General features: G+C 43.8%; 2 protein-coding genes across 2 annotated transcripts in view; one reads left to right on the top strand and one right to left on the bottom strand.

Annotated features, from left to right (window-relative positions):
* Window positions 1-13,232, top strand: part of grik4 (glutamate receptor, ionotropic, kainate 4) — a 198,448-nt gene extending 185,216 nt beyond the window's left edge. Inside the window, exons 15-19 of the mRNA XM_088011928.1 lie at window positions 725-890; window positions 8,368-8,593; window positions 11,022-11,150; window positions 11,232-11,350; window positions 12,449-13,232. Coding sequence (XP_087868054.1) covers window positions 725-890; window positions 8,368-8,593; window positions 11,022-11,150; window positions 11,232-11,350; window positions 12,449-12,838 — 1,030 coding nt within the window. The 3' untranslated portion in view covers window positions 12,839-13,232. The remainder of the gene's footprint in view (window positions 1-724; window positions 891-8,367; window positions 8,594-11,021; window positions 11,151-11,231; window positions 11,351-12,448) is intronic.
* LOC148155836 (uncharacterized) lies at window positions 3,864-7,269 on the bottom strand. Its single transcript, XM_088011926.1, has one exon. It carries the CDS (start codon window positions 6,691-6,693, stop codon window positions 5,149-5,151), a length of 1,545 nt encoding a protein of 514 aa, XP_087868052.1. The 5' UTR covers window positions 6,694-7,269; the 3' UTR covers window positions 3,864-5,148.
* Window positions 13,233-23,502: the final 10,270 nt, after the last annotated feature.

The following is a 23,502-nucleotide window of genomic DNA, read 5'->3' as shown; positions in this document are numbered from 1 at the left end:
ACTTGCAAATAGTTTCTGCAGCTGCATTGACGATGAATGACTGAGTAACATCCTGTTCCTGGTAAAGTGGTGACGTTTCACACTTACTGGATTTGAAAACCTCTGAAAAATTGAACTGTTCATCACTGAACCTTGTCTGTATGAGCATGTTGTATTGGTGTGAACTACTTTATTAGATCGTATATTTCTGTGTCTGTCTTTTAAACTGGCTGTTGACATGAGGGGAACTGAACTGAAGGACAGTTAAACTAAATCTACAATTTGCAATGACAGTTAAACAATCCAGTTTGTTCAATTTGTGTCACATATAACAAAAATTTAAATTCTCTAGTTTCCTAACAAAGTGAAACAACTTGTGTTGTTTCCTGTTTTCATTTCTGTTTGTTTCAAACATTTTTCTCTGATTTGGGGCGGCTCTGGTGTCGTTACTCCAGAGTTTCAGGATGTCAGTTTTCAAAAATCTCTTATGCATTTGAGACTCCGTCTTTCTTTTCATGTCTGCTTTTGCATCCTAACCAACCGTCGCCCCATTTCTCCATCCATTTCCACCGACCCCCTCCATCCGTCCAGCTGAAACCTCCTGCCGTGTTTTCTCCTCTCAGGTGTGGAGTTGTTTTAATCTTCCCACGCTTTCGCCACGATAATTCATCTTCATACAGCAGTCTGCTTTTGCATAAATTCATAGATGGATACATATGTTCTTTATCTCTGCCCTCCTCCACAGGTGGGCCTTCACATTAATCATCATCTCCTCGTACACCGCCAACTTGGCCGCCTTCCTGACTGTTCAAAGGATGGAGGTGCCAATAGAGTCGGTGGACGACCTGGCGGATCAGACAGCGATAGAGTACGGCACCATGCATGGAGGATCCACTATGACTTTCTTTATGGTGGGAGCTCATATTCCAGTGGCTTTTCTTCTCAACTCGTAGTTTCCAGTCGAAACTATGTGCATCAGTCTCATCCTAATGTGGTTGCTTTTCATTTTGAGCGGTTTCTTTCTTGTTGTGGATATCTTACACAACTTACAATTTCAAAGATTTTTTAAAGGTAATAAATAATTAGGCGCACAAGTTCCTGTGTGAATTACTGGTGGATTTTCTGCCGCCCATCAAATTGACGGATTTCGCAAACGTATCTTTAAGCAAGTTCAGATACTTTCCGCACAGTCGAATTCAGTGACTTCAGAAGGTCGTGCCAAATTTTACCGTTAATTTATTGATCTATTTTGTATCGTCGTCATGTTGGAACATTAAGTTACACAGAAGTTTCAACCATATCCAAGTCATATTGCATAGATTGGAGGAAAATAGATGGGAAATTAAAGACATCCCAGGAATCACTAAGGATCAACTGGAAGCTGATGGAAAACGTTGGGTTACTTAACGTAATCCCTGGTTCTTTGATAACAGAGTGAGGTGTTTCACTATGGGAATCGCCTCAGCGTGACCCAACTACGGAAGCTCCAATGACATCACGTCTGTCCGCGACAGACAGGTTGAGCCGTGACCGTGGCTCCACCCACCATCCAATATCACGGCCAACCTACCCCTCTCAACTCATTCTAAGCAGGTTTCTTTCCGTGCCCATGCAAGAAGGGATGTGTTGGTGAAACACCTCACTCTGTTATCAAAGAACCAGGGATTACGTTAAGTAACCCAACGTTCTTTTTCTAACTTCGCTCGGTGTTTCACTATGGGAGATATGGCCAACTCCCGAATTGCATGCTGACCCCGAAGCAATGCTTGGCAGCGATTCATATCCAGGACTCAGGTGCAGCCTGATGAGCCAGCCCCAAGCACTGTGTGCGCCAATGATGATTGGGCAACATCCAGCCTGTAAAACCTCACAAACGTGTGTGGTGTAGCCCAACTGGCTGCAACACAGATGTCCTGGACAGACACACCCCGGAACAAAGCCCAAGAGGTGGCCATGCTCCTGGTAGAATGGGCCCTCACCCCTTCAGGTGGCTTTGACCCTGAGCATCTATATGCCAGAGATATAGTCTCCACAATCCAGTGTGCTAACCTTTGGCGAGAGATAGGTTTGCCCTTATGAGAAGTGGCCCAAGACACAAACAGGTGATCAGCTCTTCTAAATTCAGCTGTCCTGTCAACATAAGCCTTCAAAGATCTCACTGGGCATAAGCAATTAAGCCTCTTTTCTTCTGCTGAAGAGAAAGGAGGTGGATGGAATGCCAGCAGTTCCACCATTGAACACCTGTATGACGTGTCCATCACCTTGGGCACAAAAGCAGGATTGGGTCTCAAGCATACTTTAGAGAGCCCCGGTGCCCACTGTAGGCAAGTAGGACTGACAGACAGTGCATGTAACTCACCTACCCTCTTAGCAGTAGTTAAAGCTAAGAGCAGTGCAGTTTTCAATGTAAGCAATTTCATGCCAATACCCTCCAAAGGTTCAAAGGGATGATGGCAAAGGGCCTCTAGTACCAGAGTGAGGTCCCATAATGGCATGAAAAGCCTAGAGGTGGGCAGCTTACGTCGCGCCCCCCTCATGAAACGGCACACCAAAGGGTGCTGCCCCACAGGTTTATCACCAAATCCCACATGACAAGCTGAGATTGCAGCTAAATAAACCTTAATAGTTGAAAAGGCCTTGCCCTTTTCCAACAAGCTCTGTAGAAAGCAGAGGACCTCCACCACAGAACACTGAAAAGGAATAACCTGTCTCTCCACACACCACTCCTCAAAAACTCGCCATTTACCACTGTAAAGTGAACGAGTTGACGGAGCCCTTGAATTCTGGATGGTGTCAATGACCTCTGGAGGGAGACCTGTCGCATTTAGGTTCCACCTTTCACGGGCCAGGCCCAGAGAGCCAGACGATCTGGATGTGGATGATAAATCTCCCCCTGAGCTTGAGACAGAAGGTCCCTGCGAATGGGTAGGGCCCATGGTTCTGCTGACAGAACTTGGATTATTTCTGCCACCCAGGGCTTCGATGGCCACCATGGGGCCACCAGAATTAAGGACAGACCCTGTTCTCTCACTCTGACTAGAGTTGGGGATATCAGGCTCAGAGGTGGGAACGCATAGAGCAACACATTCGGCCATGTGTGAGCCAGCGCGTCCATGCCCAGAGGTGCGTCTCGGTCCGACAGGGAGAAGAACAGTGGACAATGAGCGTTTTCCCATGAGGCGAAGAGATCTACGGCAGCCCGTCCGTATCTCTGCCAGATCTGCTCCACCACTTGAGGGTGCAGCTTCCACTCTCCATAAAGGGGGCTGCCTCTGGATAACAGATCGGCCCCTCTGTTCAGAATTCCTGGTACATGCGTCGCGCGAACCGATAGAAATCTGGTGCTGCTCCACATAATTATTTCCCTGGCCAATCTGTGTAGCTGAATGGATCGGGTCCCGCCCTGACGATTGATGTATGCCACCACCGTGGAGTTGTCCGTCTTTACCAAGACGTGGCGGCCAACCATCAAAGGCATGAAGTGCTTCAAAGCTAGGAACACGGCGTGTAGTTCCAGCATGTTGATGTGGAGCCGTGCCATTCTTTCCGACCATAGACCGTTCACAGCTCTGCCCATCATAGTTGCACCCCAGCCCGTCAGAGACGCATCCGTAGTCAGAGTAACCCTGGATGATACCGCACCCAGGGGCATGCCCACCGCGAAGATCGCTGGGTTTCCCCATGGTCGGAGAGCCGCCACGCATGCAGGTGTTATTCTCACCCTGCGGTACAGATGACGGCGGGAACATAGACGTAGTGAAGCGACCCACCGCTGAAAATCCCTCATCCGTAACAGTCCCAGATGGACAACGGAAATCACTGATGCCATGAGGCCGAGGAGCCGTAGGCAAAGTCTGAATGGAACGACTTTCCCCAGCTGGAAATGCGCCATGCACTGAGCGAATGACAGGGTTCTCCCCTCCGATAACGTAACGCGGTAGGAGAGGGAGTTTATTCTGAGACCCAAATACTCCGTGCATTGCACGGGAATTAAGCGACTCTTCGTCTGGTTTATTCTGAATCCCAGGTTGATAAGGTGGGTTAACACCACCCGAGAGTCGCTCATTGCTTGATCTCTCGATGGAGAGCAAATGAGGTAATCGTCTATGTACGAAAAAACTCTGATGCCGCTCGATCTCAGAGGAGCCAGCGCCGCCTCCACACACCTGCTGAACACCCTCGGGGCTAATGACAGCCCGAACGGGACTGTTTGATACTCGTAGGCTGTGCCCTGATAAGCAAACCTGAGAAACTTTCTGTGTGGGGGGTAAATGGCTATGTGGAAATATGCATCGGAGAGGTCGATGGTTACAAACCAGTCCTCCGGGCGAATGGAGCGACACAGCGTCTTGTGCGTTAACATTCTGAACGTATACTTGCGTAAGTGTTTGTTTAACACACGCAGGTCCAGTATGGGCCGTAATGACACGCCGTCTTTCTTTGGAATGAGAAAATAGCGTGAGTAGAAGCCCTGATGAGCCTCTTCTTCTGGCACTACTCTGATTGCTTGCTTGGCCAGCAGGGATGCGATCTCGTCCTCTAGGACGTGCGCCGAATCCCTGTTGGCCACCGAAACTAGCACTCCGTTGAATCTCGGAGGTCTCACAGCGAACTGCAGTCTGTACCCCCTGGAAATTGTGGTCAAAACCCATGGGGAGACTGCGCATGCGCGCCACTCCTCTGTCTGAGCAGAGAGGGGGCCTGCCATGATGGGTGACGTCATCCCCTCTGCACTGCTGAGCTCTGCCGTCATGCAGAGAGCGCCAGCTCCCTCTGTTGGGTACAGAGGGGGATGACAAGGATTTATTTCTGCAATTTTTTTCTTTTTTTGTGGGGGGCTTCCTGCCCTCGGCAACATGCCTGGTTGCAGAAAAGCTTCTTTTATTTCCTTTGATTCCCCCAGAACAGAAAAATGTGTAAGGGGGCACTGGTGAGTGCTTGGTGACACTGACAAAGTGCTGTGAAGTGTTACATGACAGTTTTGAAGTGCTGGAAAACACTGTGTTGTCTGTCTCAAAATTTCCCCTCTCTGAACACGAGGGGGAGAATTTAACAGGACTCCTGATGAACTGGGAACCACAGGAAAATTTGAACACTGGACAGAGAGGTTTGCTCTGCTGTCTGAAAACCCTCTCTTCCGAGGAAGAAGTTGTGGAAAAAAGACAGGGGCTAGGTGGCCCGCTTCTTTTTCCCCTCCATGGGGTAAGATGGACGATTTTTTGCAGCAGCCGCTGCAAAAGAATGCTTACCCCATGGTTTTGGGTTCTCAGATTTATTTTGCTGGGGAGGTTGTGCGGCAGGCCTTCTTGGAGCCCTGGGTCCACCCTGCCGTCCTCTCACTGCAGCAGCTGCAAAGCCAGGTCTCGGTCCTGGTGGAGGAGTTTGGCTAGGTTTACGAGGCAAACAAAGGTTGAAAGCCTCTCCCTCCTGTTTTCTGAGGGTACTTATTTCCCTCATTTTCTCCAGGGAGGGGCCAAATAGACCTTTCGATGGGTCATAGGTTGAATCCATGATTTCAGCCTTTTGGGCGTCACTTAGGCCTGACAGGTTTAGCCATAAGGCCCTCTCCCCTGAGACTGCCAGTCCCATGACACGACCACAACCTTGAACGGCACCTCTAGAGGAGCGCAAGATAAGATCGTTCACCACACATATCTCATCCCAAAGGGTGGGGTTTGGTGTCCCTGAGTCCAGCTGACGACCCATCTCCTCCAAGATTTCACCTTGATAGGCTGACAACAGTGTAACTGCATTAAGCGAGCACACTGATTGTGCAGCATATTTGTACATCCGCTGGTAAATAGATGCAGTGAGGCGATCTATTTTACCTGGAAGCGAGATGCTTGATGATGCTGACACAGATCTGCGGTTAGGGTGAAGGTGGTAAGCTACTGAAGGCTCCACTGTTGGGGGTTCGGCCAGCCCCAACTCACCCATGCCCTGAATCTCCAGTTTAGAGAAGCCCTTGGTGGGGAGCTTGCTCTTAAATGGACTAGACCAGAAACGGCTCATTTCTCTCATGCAGGCGGGAACAGCTGGTAAAAGCTGTTTAGCTGATGGTAAGACTGGTGGCAGTCGCTTCCCATCATACAAGTCTCGTTCTGTACCGCCTGCATCCTGGGCTGCTGGCCAGGGGATATTCAGCTTTAAAGCAGCCCGTCTGCACACATCATACAGGTCACTGTCCCCAGGGGAGGCGATTTCCGCTCCGCTGGGCGGCCTGGACAGTTGAGCCGGGAAGACGTCATCTTCCTCTTCTTCCATGTCTTCCAGATCGAGGAGGTCGGAGTTTGCGTCACCCTCCGTCTCCTCCAAGCCCGTTTCGAGTTCCCCACTCCCCATTAGACCCTCAAACAGAGGGGGCATGGGCGAGGACTCTTCCTCCATCATGTCCGCCCAGCTCTTAGAGGCTCGCGGTTGATGCTTATCACCCGCCGCAACAGCTGAAGGTGACGAGAGGCACGGGTCCTGGCTGTTAGCTACAGCTACTCTTAGCCGCCTTTCCAGGATTTTTTCTGGCATCGACGAGCAGTGCTGGCACCCCTGAGGGTCAGCCAGCGACGCCTGAGCGTGTTTAGCGCCCATACAAACGATGCACATAGGGTGCGGGTCCCTGCCCGAAATAGAGGCCCCGCATGACGCAGGGCACGAGCGGGATACACCCTCTTTAACCGTCGGTTCCGACCCTTTGGTGGGGGCGGGAGCCGTAGCCATGCCGAAAGCTTATTATAGCTCGTCGTAACACGTTAGCTATAAAGCCGAAGATAAAGTCCGCTCGTCGCGACACGTTAGCTGAACTTTAACAACTGTTTGTGCTAGCGATGTACTGCTAAGCAGCTACCAAGCCCGCCTTGACGCGTTAGCTTAGCCAACAGTTACTCTGTTAATTAAAACAGTAGCTATAAAAGCAGCCCGCCTCGACGCGATAGCTGCTTCAAACGAAAAAGAAAATGCTTCTTTGGAAGCACTTACCCAGCACAGTCCAGACCTGTCCTGGTACTGCGTTCAGCGGCGTCTTCCTTTACGGAACGCCTAAGAACGGTTAAGCAGAGCCAAGCTAGCCTGAATGTGCTGAGGGAGCTTTGTTGTAGTTCTTCACACGGGAAGAAAGCGAGAATGAGTTGAGAGGGGTAGGTTGGCCGTGATATTGGATGGTGGGTGGAGCCACGGTCACGGCTCAACCTGTCTGTCGCGGACAGACGTGATGTCATTGGAGCTTCCGTAGTTGGGTCACGCTGAGGCGATTCCCATAGTGAAACACCGAGCGAAGTTAGAAAAAGAACCAGTGAATCTGTCCACAGCAAAGGAGTTTTGCATTTCCACAGGCGAAGGAAAAAAAAAAACCCTGTACCAAATCTTACATCTTCAAGCTCAATTTAAATCTAATTACTAATCTTAAAAATAGTAATTTTGCCAGAACCAACCAAATTGAACAAACCAATAGTGAAACATTTAGTTCATATCGATTGACAGCTGCAAAAACAATGTTGCTGCGGAGCGCTCAGTTTTATCTAAATACGCCGCGGGTGTGTGTGTGTGTGTGTGTATTTGTTTCTTCTACATGCGTATTTTCACTTGGTGTCCGTTGAGAAAATCCACAATAAGTTCAAATTTGGATTCTTGTTTTATTTGTTCTTTGCTTTCTTATCTACATATCCAATAAATAACGAATAACCAGCATTAACTGTAAGATCTGAAACAGGAAAACTAGATGTGAACTTGCCATTTTAACTTTGCGCTCGCTCTGACTTCCAAAACTCTTGTGATCGATAAGTCAGACAGTAAGTGTTGGGATCCTCCTTATCGCCTGCTTGTCTTTCTCCTTTCACCGTAAGTTTTATTTCTGTCCTGCCTGCCCGCTCCGCCATCCAATATCCTCCTCCTCAAGGAGTCAGTCAGCTGTCCAAATCCCATTCCAGCCTCTTTCATCTGCTGCATATTTGACCTCAGAGAGAGACAGAAAAAGACAGTGACAGTGAAGGACGGTGTTACAGAGGAGAAAGGAGACATTAGTCCGACTCTCCTTGATGCTTTTACACTTAGTGGACCCCGAATAGCTCAGGGAAAACTGGCCAAGAGCACATGTACGAAAGGCAGCGATATCATTTGAAGTCTTTGGTCTAAAATCTGTAGATACTCAAATTGAAACTCGTGTGCAGCCAAAGGGGGGGAAATAAAAAAGCAGCAGACGAAGCAGAATCACTGAATCGGAGTTTGAATAAATCCATCAGTCAAGAAAATGAAAAGGGGAAAACAAATAAAAACTCATCTCCACATCAGCAAAGGCAGAAAATGTTTATCTGCAGCTAATAAACCTCTGCCGCCCGACTTCTTGCAGCCGACTGTTTGTTTGTTCTGATCCGATCTCGCCCTCGTGCCGCCCTGCAGAACTCCCGCTACCAGACCTACCAACGCATGTGGAACTTCATGAACTCCAAGCAGCCCAGTGTGTTCGTGAAGAGCACCGAGGAGGGCATCGCCCGGGTCCTGAACTCCAACTACGCCTACTTGCTGGAGAGCACCATGAACGAGTACTACCGCCAGAGGAACTGCAACCTGACTCAAATCGGAGGACTGCTCGACACCAAGGGCTACGGCATCGGCATGCCACTGGGTGAGCGGGGAACGGTGAGAGGGAGAGGAATTACGGATGAGAGCGAGCCGACGTTTATTGGTGGAGCAAAAGGAGAAAAGAGGCCTGGCGTAAAAATGACAACTTCAGAGGCCGGGGCTGATGGTTTCACCTAAATGTGCTGTATAATTCACTGTGAAGCCTAGAAAAGGAAAAGGAAGAATAGGAGCATTAGCTGAAGAATGGACCATAAGCGTTGCATTGGAGGGTTAAATTGAAAAGTAAAGCCCCTGCATAGCCAAACAATCGGCTCCTATTATTTGGACAAAGTGATGCAAAAAGTGAGAAACTAGCGAGACTTTCAGCCGGGCTTTTACAGAACCATTTCTTTGCTAAGATGAGACAGAGAGGGAGTTTAAAGTATCCTGAGAAATGTTCCTGAGAATTTAGATGCGATACTTTGATCTCCTGCGGCATGAGGAAGAATACGTCTTCAGTAAATAAGATTTGAAATCCTTTGATGTTTACAAGATAAAAATTCCATTTTTCTGTGGATTATGTTTTACGCCTGACACTGGACATGTCCTGTGAAATCAATTTGGGGTATTTGATCTTAAATCTGAGCCGGTCCTTCTGAATTCAACATTCATGTTTCACACCGAACTCTAAAGACAAGACGCTCTTTAGATCAGACTCTGATCCGAGTCTGATTTCCATCATTAGCCCTGGGGCAGGTGCTATTAAAATACAATATACAAATTAGAACCATTAAGCAGGAATGCAAATAGTGCAAGTTAAGGAGGAAAACACTAATGAAGATAAATGAAAGGTGCCAGTTTTAAAAAAAGAACAGCACAAACATCCCGTCATATGCAAAACCTTTGAAAAAACCAAATCCTAGTATCAGTACCAGTAACTCTGCAGAAGATACAAAAGTAGAAATACTTAAAAATAGTTCATTTATAAAAGGTATGCAAGTGTTTTAATCTGCATCCTTTTTGTGACGTTGGATGTACACATAATAAGTAAGTCTTCTCATTAGTGATGTCCTACTCAAGATTTTTTAACCAGATACTAGTTAAAGTTTTTAGGACCAAGAATTCGGTGATATTGAATCCCATTCCTGTTAAAAGTAGTAAAATGTCAAGTATAGGCCTGAACACAAAGTCCAGTAGAGTAATGTGATTTTACACGACTCTGATGTCAGATATTCTTGTCCCAACAAGAAGAGCTTCTGCTTTAACATGCTGCATTTTAACAAGTTTAAGGTTGAGACGGATGATGATGTCTGTGTAACATGATCAGGCGTCTCTTGGTGCTGGAGACCAGCCTACTGGAGTTTGTTTGGATGGTAGAATACCAATCTATTTACACATTTCTGTAATTTCTTTCCATTTAAATACATAAACAAGACATTATGCATCCATCATGACCAATTTGGACGTGGACAAAATGAATCAGAGCAGCAAGATGTTGTGCGTTTGATGAAACTGCTTAAGGGTTTCAGATTGGGAAGCATTCGCAGATGAAGGCTTGACCACATTTAAGACTGAGAGTCTTTAGTCAACTCATCCCTTCCTCCTGCTCACGAAGTTTCATGCAACTCAGTTTGCCAAATCGTTAGGCTAACAACACTTTTCTCTCCTTGTAGCATATTTCAGCGTCATTCCAGTTAGCTGTGTGAGGATAAGCTTAGCATTTTTGTTTAAACCATTTAAAACTTTATGTTTAATAATGAAAGTTTTAGTTTTGCTCTGCACGGCAAATGGACAGCTGTCTGAGAACAGCACAAAGAGCAGCCGATGTAGCAAAGACAGACGGGAATGTTAGCCAGCAGTGGAGCGCCTTCTACTGCGAACATAAATGTAAAGGGTGAAAATGATAGATTTTACAGATCATCAAAGTAACGATTACAGTTTAACAACTCTGATTTGATTTCAGACGGCAATTAAAATATCTGTCTATTAAAGGGTATGTAAATATCTAGTTTGCATCAGCAGAAAAATGAATGGGATAATGAAACCGCATAGTTAAAAGGGGGGAAAAAATGCATATCATTTAAGTTTGTCAGGGTTTTCTGACGTACAAACTACGAGTGGAAGATGCATTGAGTTCTCCTCTTTGCAATCTGCTATTCTGCTGCTCCAGAAAGGACCTTCTCCCTTTCAGCTGAAGGAGTAGGAGAGGCGCGGCATAATCAGCTGATTGCAATCTGAAATTTATGCCACTAGGTGTGAGTGCCGTCGCTACAGTGAGCCTTCAGAAAAAGAAAAAAAAAACAGGGGCCGACGCAGGATTGTTCAGTCAAAAGGCCTGCCTCTGATTTTATCTTCAAATTAACTGCCAAACCAGCTTCAGCCACACAGATATAGGCTCGTTTGAAAATATGATTATGTTCTGTATCGTAAAGTTCTGCAGGTTTTGGAAACTTTTAAGCATCCGGCGTAAGAAACTTTTCTCCTCCCTTCAGGGTCGGTGTACCGCGACGAGTTTGACCTCGCCATCCTCAAACTTCAGGAGGACAATCGTTTGGAGATTCTCAAGAGGTTTTGGTGGGAGGGTGGCAAGTGTCCAAAGGAGGAGGACCACCGGGCCAAAGGTTTGAGGCCAATCCTCGCCGTAATCAATCGCCGTTTGCTTCTTCGTTCCCTCATTTCCTTGACCTTTGCCCTTTCCTCAGGTCTGGGTATGGAGAACATCGGCGGGATCTTCGTGGTGCTCGTGTGCGGCCTGCTGGTGGCGATCTTCATGGCTGTGCTGGAGTTTGTTTGGATGTTAAAGCAGGCCCCAGGAAATGAGGTGGGAAAAGCATATTTGACCTTGACATACTTTGCTTCCTTCCCCTGTGAAGGGCCGTGAGGTTTTGCATTAGCGCGTTGCATCTATTCTTCCCCTCTGAGCTCCCGGTTCATTACATTAATAATCGGCTGTCAGCACAGGTTAAGGAATATTTTTAAAGTGTACAGTGATAAAGCATTTCCTCATGTTTGGGAGGATAAATCTAAATTATACTTCTGACCTTAGAAGCTTATTTGCAGCTTAATCTGGAAAGAGGCTTGGAAAACATTCATTTCCAAATGTGAATCATTTGTGCCTTGAAGTGTTAATGGACTCAGACCTGCATGCAGTTCTACGTCTGTTCCTTTGCCCGGAAACCTTTGCATTCGCTCTGTACAACTTTATAAAGCTCTTTGTACTTCTTGGATTTTTCTCAAGCATCAACCATAAACTTTACTGTGTTTTATTGGGATTTAAGGGGATAGAACAACAGAAACCAGCATTTAGTAGTAAAGTGGATTTAAAACTGAAGTGAAGAGGAATAACAGCTTTTACAGGTTGCGATATATAAAAAAACAAATGTTTGATGTGTTTATATTTAGTCCTAATCGCTCAGCGCTTCTGATGCAACAACAGCTGCACGTCCTTTGGGATTTTTCTCAGATTTTCGTATCACAATGCTAAAGAAAATTGCCCTTTCATGTTTGCAAAACAAATTTGTGCGTCCTGTCTACCACATGAAATTCTAATAAAATATTTTGAAGTTTTAGGTTAATGCTAAATGTTACAAAAAAAAAAAAAAAAAGTCCAATGCCCCAAACTGGTGGAGAACTATCACTGACGTGGCGTCATGTGCGCATGTTAGAAGTGATACTATCATATTAACATGTGGTTGTGATTCTTTGTATTTGTTGCTGCTAACCGGTCATAAAGATAACCATGAAACCTGTGTGTGTTCTGTGTGTCCGTGACGTCCGTCAGTCTGTCCTTACCGAGTCAGTCAGTCAGTGACTTGTCTGGCCTCTCTCCATTTCTCTTCTTCTCTCTTATCCCCCCCTCCCCCCCTCTCTATCCTCTTCTCTTATTTTTCCTCCCTCCCCTCCTCGTGTGCGCACGCAGCAGTCGGTGTGTGAGGAGATGCTGCGGGAGCTGCACGGGATCGTGTTGTGTCGGGACAGCCTGCAGGTGAGGCGCCGGCGGGCGGCGTCGCTGATGCGGCCGCGACCTCTGCCCCTGGAGGAACGTCGAGCGCGAGCCGCCGCCGTCAGCCTCAGCAACGGCAAACTGTGCGCGGGCACCGGCCTGCCCGAGCCGCTCTCCCACAGACTGGCGCAGGAGGCCGCCCTGGTGGCGAGGGGCTGCAGCCACATCCGGATCTGCCCCGAGTGCAGACGCTTCCAGGGACTCCGGATGCGTCCCGCCGGGGCCGGCGAGGCCCTTCCCTCTCCCACGCACAGCGAGGAGAGCATAGAGTGGGACAAAACCACAAATAGCAGCGAACCTGAATAACACTAGGAAAATCCAGCAAGACTGACTTTTCCGACAGACACCTCTCTCTCTTTTTTCCAGGGATCAAAGACCGCGTGGTATTTTTATCCAGCCATTCTGAGCTTGTTCTTGAAAAGCAGGACGGCGCTGCAGACTTTGTTTTGCCCTTGAAGCAACAGCCTAAAGTTAGATTTTGAAATGTTTTTGGATGATTTCTGTTTTCCTTGGTCAGAGGAAAGAGAACTGATGAGCGTGTCTCATTGCGGTCTGTCCCTGGAGGCCCTTTGTACCCTGTGAAGCAGGGCAGACAAAAACAGCTACGGGGCATTTGTACTATGCAGTATTTCCAGTCATTTATCATTGTGCGGTTCATTTTTTTTTTATACATTTCTGTCCTCCGTTTGATTATTATAACTAAATATTGTTATTCTATTCTTAAAAAAAAATAAACCACTTGTTTTTTTTAGTCTGACAGTTACCTGTATGAAGATGTCCCACATCCTGCGAAGGACTAGGGGGGTTAAAGCAAAGTCATCCTTTAAACCTTTTTATTTTAAAAGTGCCAAAAACCATGAGTGTTTCCTTGTGACTAAATGAAGCACCACAACCTTCAGAAAACAAACAAATTCAGCTGAACCAAGAAAATAAAAATGCTGCCGCACATCAGCTTGTTTTGTAGTTACACTGTTCTATAAAATAGAATAAAATAGCCGTTGATATCGCGACGCGCGGCGTTGGTGGGCGGCCAAATCAATCACATTCACATTCTGATCAAAATATAAGGTGGTGACTGAGTTTCAGCATTTTCTAGAAAGATGTCCGTTTATTTCCATCTTCCTTAAGCTGCTAGCACACTCTTTCTTTCTTGTCTCGCCACACACAGTGGTGTCTTTACAAGTGCTTTTTTTGCAGAGCTACAAACATGAAGAAAGATTTTGCTTACGCATTGGGTTGGAGGGTGTTTTTCTAGACTGTGCAGTAAAAAGGAATCTGCATTTTGTTTCAGCTTAAGTGGTTCAGACAAAGGTAAGCTGAGGAAATACAGAATGTAGTTTTCAAGTAATGATTTAATTCATTCTACCGAAACCAACATTGTCTTGTTTGAAGCTGTCACTGTGATACATCATGAAATAAGTTTAATTTCATTGGCTAGTGGTAGCCTGATTACTGCTTGTCCTGTCCAATAAGAGTCGTGTAACTAGCACCTGTCTGACAACATGAAGTAGGCCAAAGGACCTCAAAAAAACAACACACCATCTTATGATCTAAAGAAATTCAAGAGCAAAAGAAAAACAAAGGAATGAATACCCATCAGTGTCAAAAATACAACAAAAAAAAATCACATTTAAGGATTTTGGAACCACAATCAGTGCAATTTTCCTCTACTGCAGAAAACTTGGAACAACAGTGGCATCTTCTGAAGAAGTCCAGGCCTCAGTTGCCCCAGTTCAGGTCATTGTTCATGACTCAATAGAGAGAGAGGCGGGATAAGAACAGCATCCCAGGGAGAGTACCAAGGGGAAAACAGCAGCAGGGAGAAAGGAACACAAAGATCCATCTCACATTTGCAAAAAAATAAATAAAAAATCATCTTCATGATTCCAGAAACTTTTTGGAAAATGTTCTGTGGATTTACGAGGCAAAAGTAGTTTCTTAAAAGGTGTGTGTCGTTAAAACTAACAGCCTTTCAGAAAAGAACATCATGCACATGATATTTAAATATGGTTGCCCTGTTTTGCAGCTGGTTTGCTGCTTCAGGACTTGGGACGACTTGCCGTCATTGATGGAACCATGAATTCTGCTGTCAAACAGGGAAGATCCTGAAAGAGAGTATCTGGTTGTGGGTTTGTGACAGTGAGCCCAAGGACTTGGGTTCTGCAGCATGACCAGCATAGTTTTCTTAAAATTTTATTTATAAAGTTTTGGCTTGGAGTAGTCTAATTAAAACTGAACTTAGATCTGAGTGAGATGCAGTTGAATATGACTAAGAAGTCATGCTTGAATACCTTTTAGTTTGGCTGAATTAAAATGAGAAAAGTTGTCCAAAATTAATCTAATATGATGTACCCAATTTTTCGGACTAATAAGCCGCTACTTTTTCCCCCAGGCTTTGAACCATGCGGCTTATAACCAGGTGCGGCTTTTCTGCTGATTTTTCTTCAACCACCAGAGGGCGCTTTAGCAGGAAGTGAATCATTGGAAGTCAAAATTGGAAATCAAAGAAGAAAGCGCTGATTTTCATTTAGAACAAGCGCAGGCAGGATGAAAAAATTTTTCAAACTCATGATGCAGCTTTTAAGTTGAAGGTTATCGATCTGGCAGAACAGGAGGGAAATGGAGCCGCTGCACGTAAACTCAGCGTGAACGAAACTATGGTTTGGCTTTGGAGACGGAGGGCTGCGTCCTTAATAAATCCAGCAGATTTATTAGGACGCAGATCTATTAGGTTTTTATGGAAAACCGAGAGCGGCGGAGATACCAGCGGCTTACAGCCCGGTGAGGCTTATATGTGTACGTTTCCAGTTTTTTTTCAAAATCTTTGTAGGTGCGCTCTATAGTCTGGAAAATACGGTAATCAGTTACATCCGGTTGTTCCTACCAAGGGTGATGGCAAAACTAGATATTAGGTTTATTGGGCACAAAGAATCATTTAAAAACAACGCTGCAACATGGGATTGTGTAGTATCATTGTGTTAATGCTATGACATTTTTGCAGCATTTTCATACATTTTGTAGCAGTAGCACCTATTTAAAACTGATTTAGGTTTCTCTGAGTTAAATTATAAAAGAGGCAACTTGACTTAGCTGTAGATCAAATTACACAGAACAGTAATGTTTGGTAATTCCTTAAAGATGAATAATCTGTACATTCTGGAAATGCAATGCACATATGTGATGGATAAGGCATTTTTCTGGTGCTACTTTTCTGCAGATGTTCTTTTCCGCAGCATCTATGGAGTAAAAACGATTTGTTTGTAATTTTATCCCAGAAATGGCTCTGGTAGGGAGGTCACTAGATGTACTTTTTGGATCATCCTGAATCAACCAACAACAGCATTTTGGATTCAGACCATTCGGTATTTTGGACTGAAACAATATTCTCAGAATTTTTTTTTTTTTTTTTTTGCATTCATCCAAGTTTAAACTTTTTCAGGGGACTGAAGACGTTGTGAGAATGTCGAACAGCATTTATTCGCAGAGTTGCAAAGAAACCTCCACAACGCCCCTGGAATGTGGAGCAATTTTGCAACAATTTTGGTTCATGTTGGTTGAATTTCATAAAACATCTGTTAATGTAGCAAATTAATTTCATGTTAGTTTGAAAACATTTTTAAGTTTTATTCCATTGCGAGAAGCTTGGAGTGAATTTCCCAAAGTTATAGAGAGAAGACATGAACGAATCGGTTATATTGCTCACAATAAATCACAAGTTTTTTTTAAGTTTTTTTTTACACAAGTCCATGCAGGAAACTTTTTTTAGTCCTTGGTCTACCCAAGGATCAAATAGGACAACGTTTAGAGTTAACAATCCCTGGGAGATTTAAGGTTGAGGGTAATTTACTTCTGGAGAAAAAAACATTCAGGTCAGCATCATGGAAATATCCCTTTAGTGCCATTTTATTAGATTTCCACAACAGTTGTTATAAATACCTGCCGGTGATGAACACAGTTTTTGTTCCGTACGTGCTGAATGAAATATGACCCCTTTTTCTGCTGTTAAAACTGTAATTCCTTTATTTTTGCCTTCATGTGAAACTGGTGACCAACCAAAAAGCTCTTGGTAAAGAAGATTTTACTGCAGCAGTTTTACCTCCGTTCTTTTAAGTGTTAAAACGTTGGCGCTTTTGTTCAATGTGCAGTTTTACAAGCCCCTCAGAGAAGTATTCTGCTTCTGACGTGTTTTGACAGTTTTCATACTTTATTGAAGCTATAGAAGCAGAAAAACGTCATCTGTTCTTTGGGATGAGTGATTTGGGGAAACATAAACAATGATTCACTCACTTTTCCTTCCCTTTCCAAAGAGCTTGATGGCAGGAAAAAGAAATAAAAGCTAATTAGTCACACAAACAGTTTGTCGTGTTAATCCCTACATCTCAATTTGAAAATTATTTATAAATGTCTGTTGGAGTAACATTTGCCCTTTTACATTTTTCTACAAATGAATCCAGGAAGACTCTTAGTTACTTATGAGAGTTTAGGCTGAGTCACTGTTTTGACGGCTTTATGATAACCTCACTGAATCAGAGGGCAGCGGCTGCCGGTGCAGACCCGTCCTTATCGCCCATCACTTTAAATCTGCACATCACAATCTGTCAATCACCCTCATGTGGACGTATGTCGTTCTGAGACGTTTTACTGATTCCCCCCCCCCCCCGCCCTGTTTTTGCTTATCTCAAATAATTCAGATCCTCAAACACATTTTACCACCAGACAAAGATAACCCGACTAAACATTTTTGTACGAAGGAAAGAAAACTTTATCCACACCAAGCTAAAAGGTGACCCACTTTGGTTGCATCGTACTTAAATTGTTGCTAACCAAACAGGCGCTTTTGGAAAGCTGAGTTCATTTAAACGAGTCCAAGCCTGCCGGACCTGCAGAACCAAGAAATGCCTTAAATAGAACCTGTCTGACAACATGATACAGGCAATAAGACAAACAGTCTGGATGGATCCAACGAACCACAAAAATATTGTTTCTTTTTTGTTTGTTTGTTTTCTTTACAAATTAAGAAACATGGCGCAGTGGTGAACCTTCCCAGAAGTGGCTGACCTCCCAAAATTACTCAAAGATGTCATTAAAAACTCATCCAGGAGGTCAGAAAAGACCCCTGACCTAATTTGATTGAACTGATCTGATATGACCTTCAACAGACAGTTTGTGCTTGAAGTAACCCCTCAATGTTTCCTGAATTCAAACAATTTAAAGAGGAGACAGCTATTAGGCTTAGGGCAAAGTGCTTGGATCGCTTTTTTTTATTATTATTATTCATAGTTCATCATTGCTTGAAAAGTTTGTATTTATGCAGGTTTTCTTTGTCTGATGACAAAATTACCTTTATAATCTGAAATGTTTCGGCCCATAAGGGTTCAAATCTTTTTTTTTTTTTACAGCACTGCAAGATGCCATTTCATGACAGCTTTAAATGAAGGTGCAGCATTCACCTTTCTGTCACGTCACAGTTTCCTCTCCTCCTTTAGAGCAAGAAAAGTCAAGAGAAAACATGTTTCATTTCACCTAATAGCTGTCAGGTTTAAATGTCTTTGTGGTTTTTTTTATGCACATTATCTGTCCATGATCTGCTCCAATGTTTTTTTTCATTCAAACAAGCTGGCTCACAAAAGTTATGTAAATACAGTGTAATCAGTGCAGTTCCTGGTAAACGTCTGTTGTGGTTTTTGTTTTTTTCCCCAAGAGTAATTATTGTTTGACGTTTATTGTGTTAATGGAGCAGCATTGTACACTCTTGTGTTTTGTTTGTTTGTTGTTGGGTTTTTTTAATTACAAGAATCCTTCTCATGGACAGCTACGTTAATTAGTTTAATGAAGGAAAAAAAAAAAAATCTTAAGTCTCCAGAGACATTCACTGTAAAATCTGTACATTTCTTTAACCGTTTAGTCAAATTAATGAGTCGGTACAAGAGAAGAGACGACCCAAATTTTATAAAGGTCTATAAAAACCCGTTTTCATCCATTTGCTGAATGTTACCAAGGAGCAGACGAGAGTGTGAAGGCTCTTTCTGCTCTCAATGCAAACTTCTTAAATGCTGAAAACATTTACAGAGGTGCTAAATCAAGCGTAGTGGGAATGAGATTGCCAATTACCTTGAAGGCACGGAGAGCAGTGGAGTACGAATTAAAACAAATCCCACCGAGACTCTGGGCGACCTTCTCCGGGAGAGAGCTGGCACTGTTTGTGCTTCTATATTTTATATGCTTTATTTTTTTATGTTGACATTTTATTTCATTATAAATACATTTCTGGAAACAACGTCCATTCTCTGGGCTTCTGGTTTGTCTCGTTTGTGCTCTGATGGATTTGACCTTAGCAGCTGTTTAGATCTGTCACGCTGACAGCCTCCTGAGTGCAACTGCTTTTTGTTTTGATTTTTTTTCTTTTATGCAGCGCCTTTTTCAAACTATGCAATCAGAAAACCCGCTGAACGTTTTCACATTTTGTCACGTTACAACCACAAGCTTTAATGTACTTTCTGGATGGTTTTCTGTGATACATCAATGCCAGCATCTCATAATTACAACGAGAAAGAGCAATTATTCACGTTTTTTTTATTATTATTATTATTATTTACAAATAAAAACCACACAGCATAGCTTTCGTATTTGTTCCTAGATAACATCCAGTGTTAGAAATGAACTGTAATTGTTAAACAGCTTGAGCTCAGTCAGATTACACAAATAGTTTTATCTGTACTTTGAGCGAAACCTTTCATCTGTAGCTCCAGGTTTAGGGTTGTCTCCAGCATTGCCTTTATTTAGCACCATCAATCCTCACAACAGCTCTGATCTGCTAAATTTGCAAACTAAATATTTAGCTTGCTACTTATACTTTTAGTTCTAAACTGTGTGACATTTAGAAAGGAATAAAAAATTTTTTTGAAAATATCTGAAAAATGAGCCCCATTTTTCTTCTTACACAAGATTCCCCTCTCTCACATCCTGTTTCCTGTTGAACTACTTTCAAATAAAGACCAAGGCTTTGTATGGTCGTAAGGTGACAAAATGTGAACCAGTGTGAATACTTCAGCAGGGCACTGTGAAGACGAGCAGGTGGGCCGTGTTGGCTAACAGAACCAGAAGCATCTTCCTCTCGCCTCTCTCCCAGAGCCCGGTTAGCATCTGAGCAGCCGAGAATTTGTGTGGGCAGAGAGTCTTAACGCAGGCTAATGAGTTTAACAACTCATCTGTGATATAAGCATCCACTGGCTTGTAGTTCATCCATCACCGTGATTTTCAGTGGACATTATCGTCTCCTCTGGACGGCGGGATGAACAGTCCGCATCAGATTTACAGTTCAATTCATGCTGCTCCTTTTGTCTCCCGGTGCTTCTCTGTTCCAGCGTTACAGATGAAAAGTTGTGTCCAGTGCATCATCAGCCTGTCACATTGCTTATCTACAGCATTCACACGTCACCATGAGCCTTTAAGCTCCGGCATACACACACACACACACTCGCCTCTTCCTGTATGTCACCGTCGTGTCAGGTTTATATCGCTGTGCTTCTTCTGCCTCCCGGTGATTTAGCTCCATAAATAAAATGCATCTATTTGCTCGCTGCTTCCTGCTGCTGGATTTATGGAGGCCGTGATGGAGCACTGAGAGCCTGAAGAGATGTGTGCGAAAAGGTACTTCTCTCCTAAAGCCTGCAGCTTGTTGCATATCTACACCGGTTACCCCATATCTAATAGTTATTATGCGAGGACTTAAGAGACACCGCGCTCTGACTTTAATGTATTTTATCGCGCTCGAAGCACCCTGGACAAATATTGGCATCCCGCGGGGAACAGATTTGCAGGGTGCAACTTGCCACAGTTCCGGTTGTTTCAAACTTTTCTGAATATTGCTCGGACTGTAGAGATGAGCAACTTTAGGTAAGTAGTCAGTTGAGATGTTTATTGTTGACAAAGTCAGCTGTTGGACGACAGTTAGAGCCGCTGCTGTAAATAATTGCTTTTTGGTGTTTGAAGAGTTCATGATGCCATGTGCTGTATCAAAGTTCCCTTAAGAAACAAAAATATCGTAGATCCTGCACGATATTCAACAGAGGGTTTGAGACATTTTACCTCAAATTAATATGTTATTTGAAACAAGTCCCACCTTAAAGTTGGGATACGTAAACTTTATGAAGAATATGTTTTTTTAACATATTTGGTCAAAACTGTCACTATGTCATGACACAGGTGAGACTAATAATATGTGAAAAAAAATAAAATAAAAACAAGCTCCTTCTCCCAGTGCAATTTTCAGAAACGTACAACTGGGTCAGAAACAACCAGTCAGAGTCGGGGTGAGGGTCTTAGCGCTGACAATCAAGCTCATGTACACACTTCTGAGCTATAGCGTCTTCCTGATAGCCTGAGCATGCCATGCATGCTCAGGCTAGTTAGCATGGTCACCGACAATGGCGGATAAACAGTTGTCCTGTAATTGAGGAGCAATGACAAACAAATTGAGGAGCTTGTACATGAGCATGATTGACAGCTCTCAGACCTTCCCCCCTGGCTTTGATTGGTTGATTTTAACCAACTGTCATCTGCATTTATTCAGATGACAATAGCAGCGCTGGCAAGAGGTGGAGGAGTTTGGTTCTTTCACAGATCATCCGTCTCACATTTTACTGTCACAACACGGTGACAGTTTTAACAAATATGCAAAAACATATTTTAGAACATTTTTATATACTTTTGCATAGTGCAGCCTTAGGTGTTCATTGCAGGATCTTAATTTCATACTGTTATCACTAGAACTGATCATATTTTATGTTTGTAGCAACAGAAAAATACGTCTTTATTTGTTAACTTGCCTCCTTATCAGCTGGTTGGCATATAGATTTTCTGTAATGCTGCAGTTCTCCCACAGAGCTTTACAGATTTTATTCCCCCTCTTTTCCATCCTCTGCATGTTGGATGGGTAAATACGGGTCTTCATCTAACTTTGTGGGAAGCGACTAAAAGAATTAGGCCTGTGTTTCATGTCTTATTTATACACCATGAAACAGGAAGTCGTGAATTAAAAGTTCTTTGACACAATTTACAAAAGTGCTGCAGTTTGATGTGTTGCTCTACTGCAGAATATGTAATTATTTGAAGTATTTTTACACAGTTTACAAGAGGAGGGTTGCCAATGCTTGTACAGGTTGCCGTATGTCCCACAAACAACCTGTGTGTCCAGATATGGGAAACCAAACAACACAGCCTTTATTTCTGATAGCCTTTCTATGTCTTTACTTCTGCATTCATTATGATTTTTCTAATTGCAGCTATTCATCGTATCACTTTGTGTAACCGTTCCTTTCTCCTGTCTGACATCAGAGGAGCTGAATGTTAAACGCCACGAATGCCACAAAAGATTCCCAATGACAGACTGCATTTTATCTTCACAACAATCCTGGTGCAATTTTAAAGTAATGTCTCACTTTTCCGCAGATGCAGCCTCCTTGTTTGTGTGTGCGCGCCAAAACGCGGCTCTTTAGACTGAACGAATTCATCACAAGGCTTTTCCAAAGTCTTTTGTTCTCCGAACAGTTGTTGAAACGCATTGACCAAAACATCTTGACATTGCTTGTCTTTCAGAGAAATAAAAACAGAGCTCCGTTTACTTTGCTTTGTTCCCCCTCTTTTCATTCCCGCCTGGATCGATTGGAGCCGCAGATGACGAAGCGCGGATTATAGTGTACCTCTGTGTGTGTTTGTGTGTGTGGTGGGGGTGTGTGGGATGAAACATTTCTGTGTATGAGTGTTTTCCATTGCATCTCTCGCATGCACTGGTATCCACGGAAAAATCACTGTGTGGGCATCTTGATTCATCAGCTGGAGGCTCTCTCTCTCTCTCTCTCTCTCTCTCTCTCTCTCTCTCTCTCTCTCTCTCTCTCTCTCAGTATGCATCATTTCCCAAAAAGCTGGCCAAAACGCTGCAGACAGCCATGTCAAATTGAAGGGTAAATAAAGCAGACAGCTTTTTACAGACATGAAGACGACTGAGTGCTAAGCATATCAATTTTTACAGGAAAAAAAACTCTGAAAAGTTAATGCTAGAGACAATCTTTGTAAAAAGAAAAAAAAAAAGATGTTGCCATGTTGTCATGCTACAAACCTTAATGCCATTGGAGACAAACTCAATGCACTGCGTAGACATGAGCCGCATGGTAAAGTACGGTGCCCTCGAGGGGACATGGGAGGGGGAAAAAAATCCTTTTGCGTTCCCTCGCAATAATACCCATCAGTCCGTGCGGCATAATTGAATACTGTAAGTAAAGGACTTCACAAAATCTAAAATAAAAATTAGCAAAGTCTGCCGTTTATTTGTATTCAATCTCTTCACTCTTGTTTTATTACACCCGTGAAAAAAAACTCAAGGTTTTTCCCTGCTCATGCATTCCTCCAGCAAGCACAGTGAAGTTTGTCTGAGTGGTTAAAAAGATGAACTGAGTTTTGAAATGTGTAAGGCGATCTTCTCCCATCAATTGTCTTTACGAAGCTTTTTTTTTTTTTCTCATAGTATTTCAATTGGGAGTAAATCACTTTTCAGTTTCCTCACCAGCAGGTGTGCATCCTGCTTATCTAGTTTTAATTACTCAGATGGCTGCAGTCAGTCCTATTAAACTCCAAACAAACAGAAACACACACACACACACGCACACACACACCGTCTGAGGACAGCGGCTCTTTGTGGTTTTCAAGGAAAGAAAATATTGGTTTTCACATAAAGGCCTCTCGAGTTAATGTTTTAATTGGTCGTTGGAGCCCAGTCTTATCCTAATCCCTGTGTAAATGATTCATTACCCCACAGACCAGAGGGACCAACAGCACAGCTCTGGAGTCAAGAAAAAGATGCACAAATGGCGGCCTTAGAAGTTAAATCTGTTCATCTCTCTTGCTGCAGGGAAGGGAAGTGTTATCAGTGCTGGGCAGCTAAATGATTTTTCCTGCATCTTTAACTCTAATTT

Source organism: Poecilia mexicana, unplaced genomic scaffold, assembly GCF_051168715.1.
Source record: "Poecilia mexicana isolate PSO_F unplaced genomic scaffold, ASM5116871v1 scaffold_13, whole genome shotgun sequence".
In the NCBI taxonomy this organism is placed as follows: Eukaryota; Metazoa; Chordata; class Actinopteri; order Cyprinodontiformes; family Poeciliidae; genus Poecilia; species Poecilia mexicana.
Note: the sequence above shows the minus strand (reverse complement) of the source record. Positions and strands in the feature narration are given on the sequence as shown.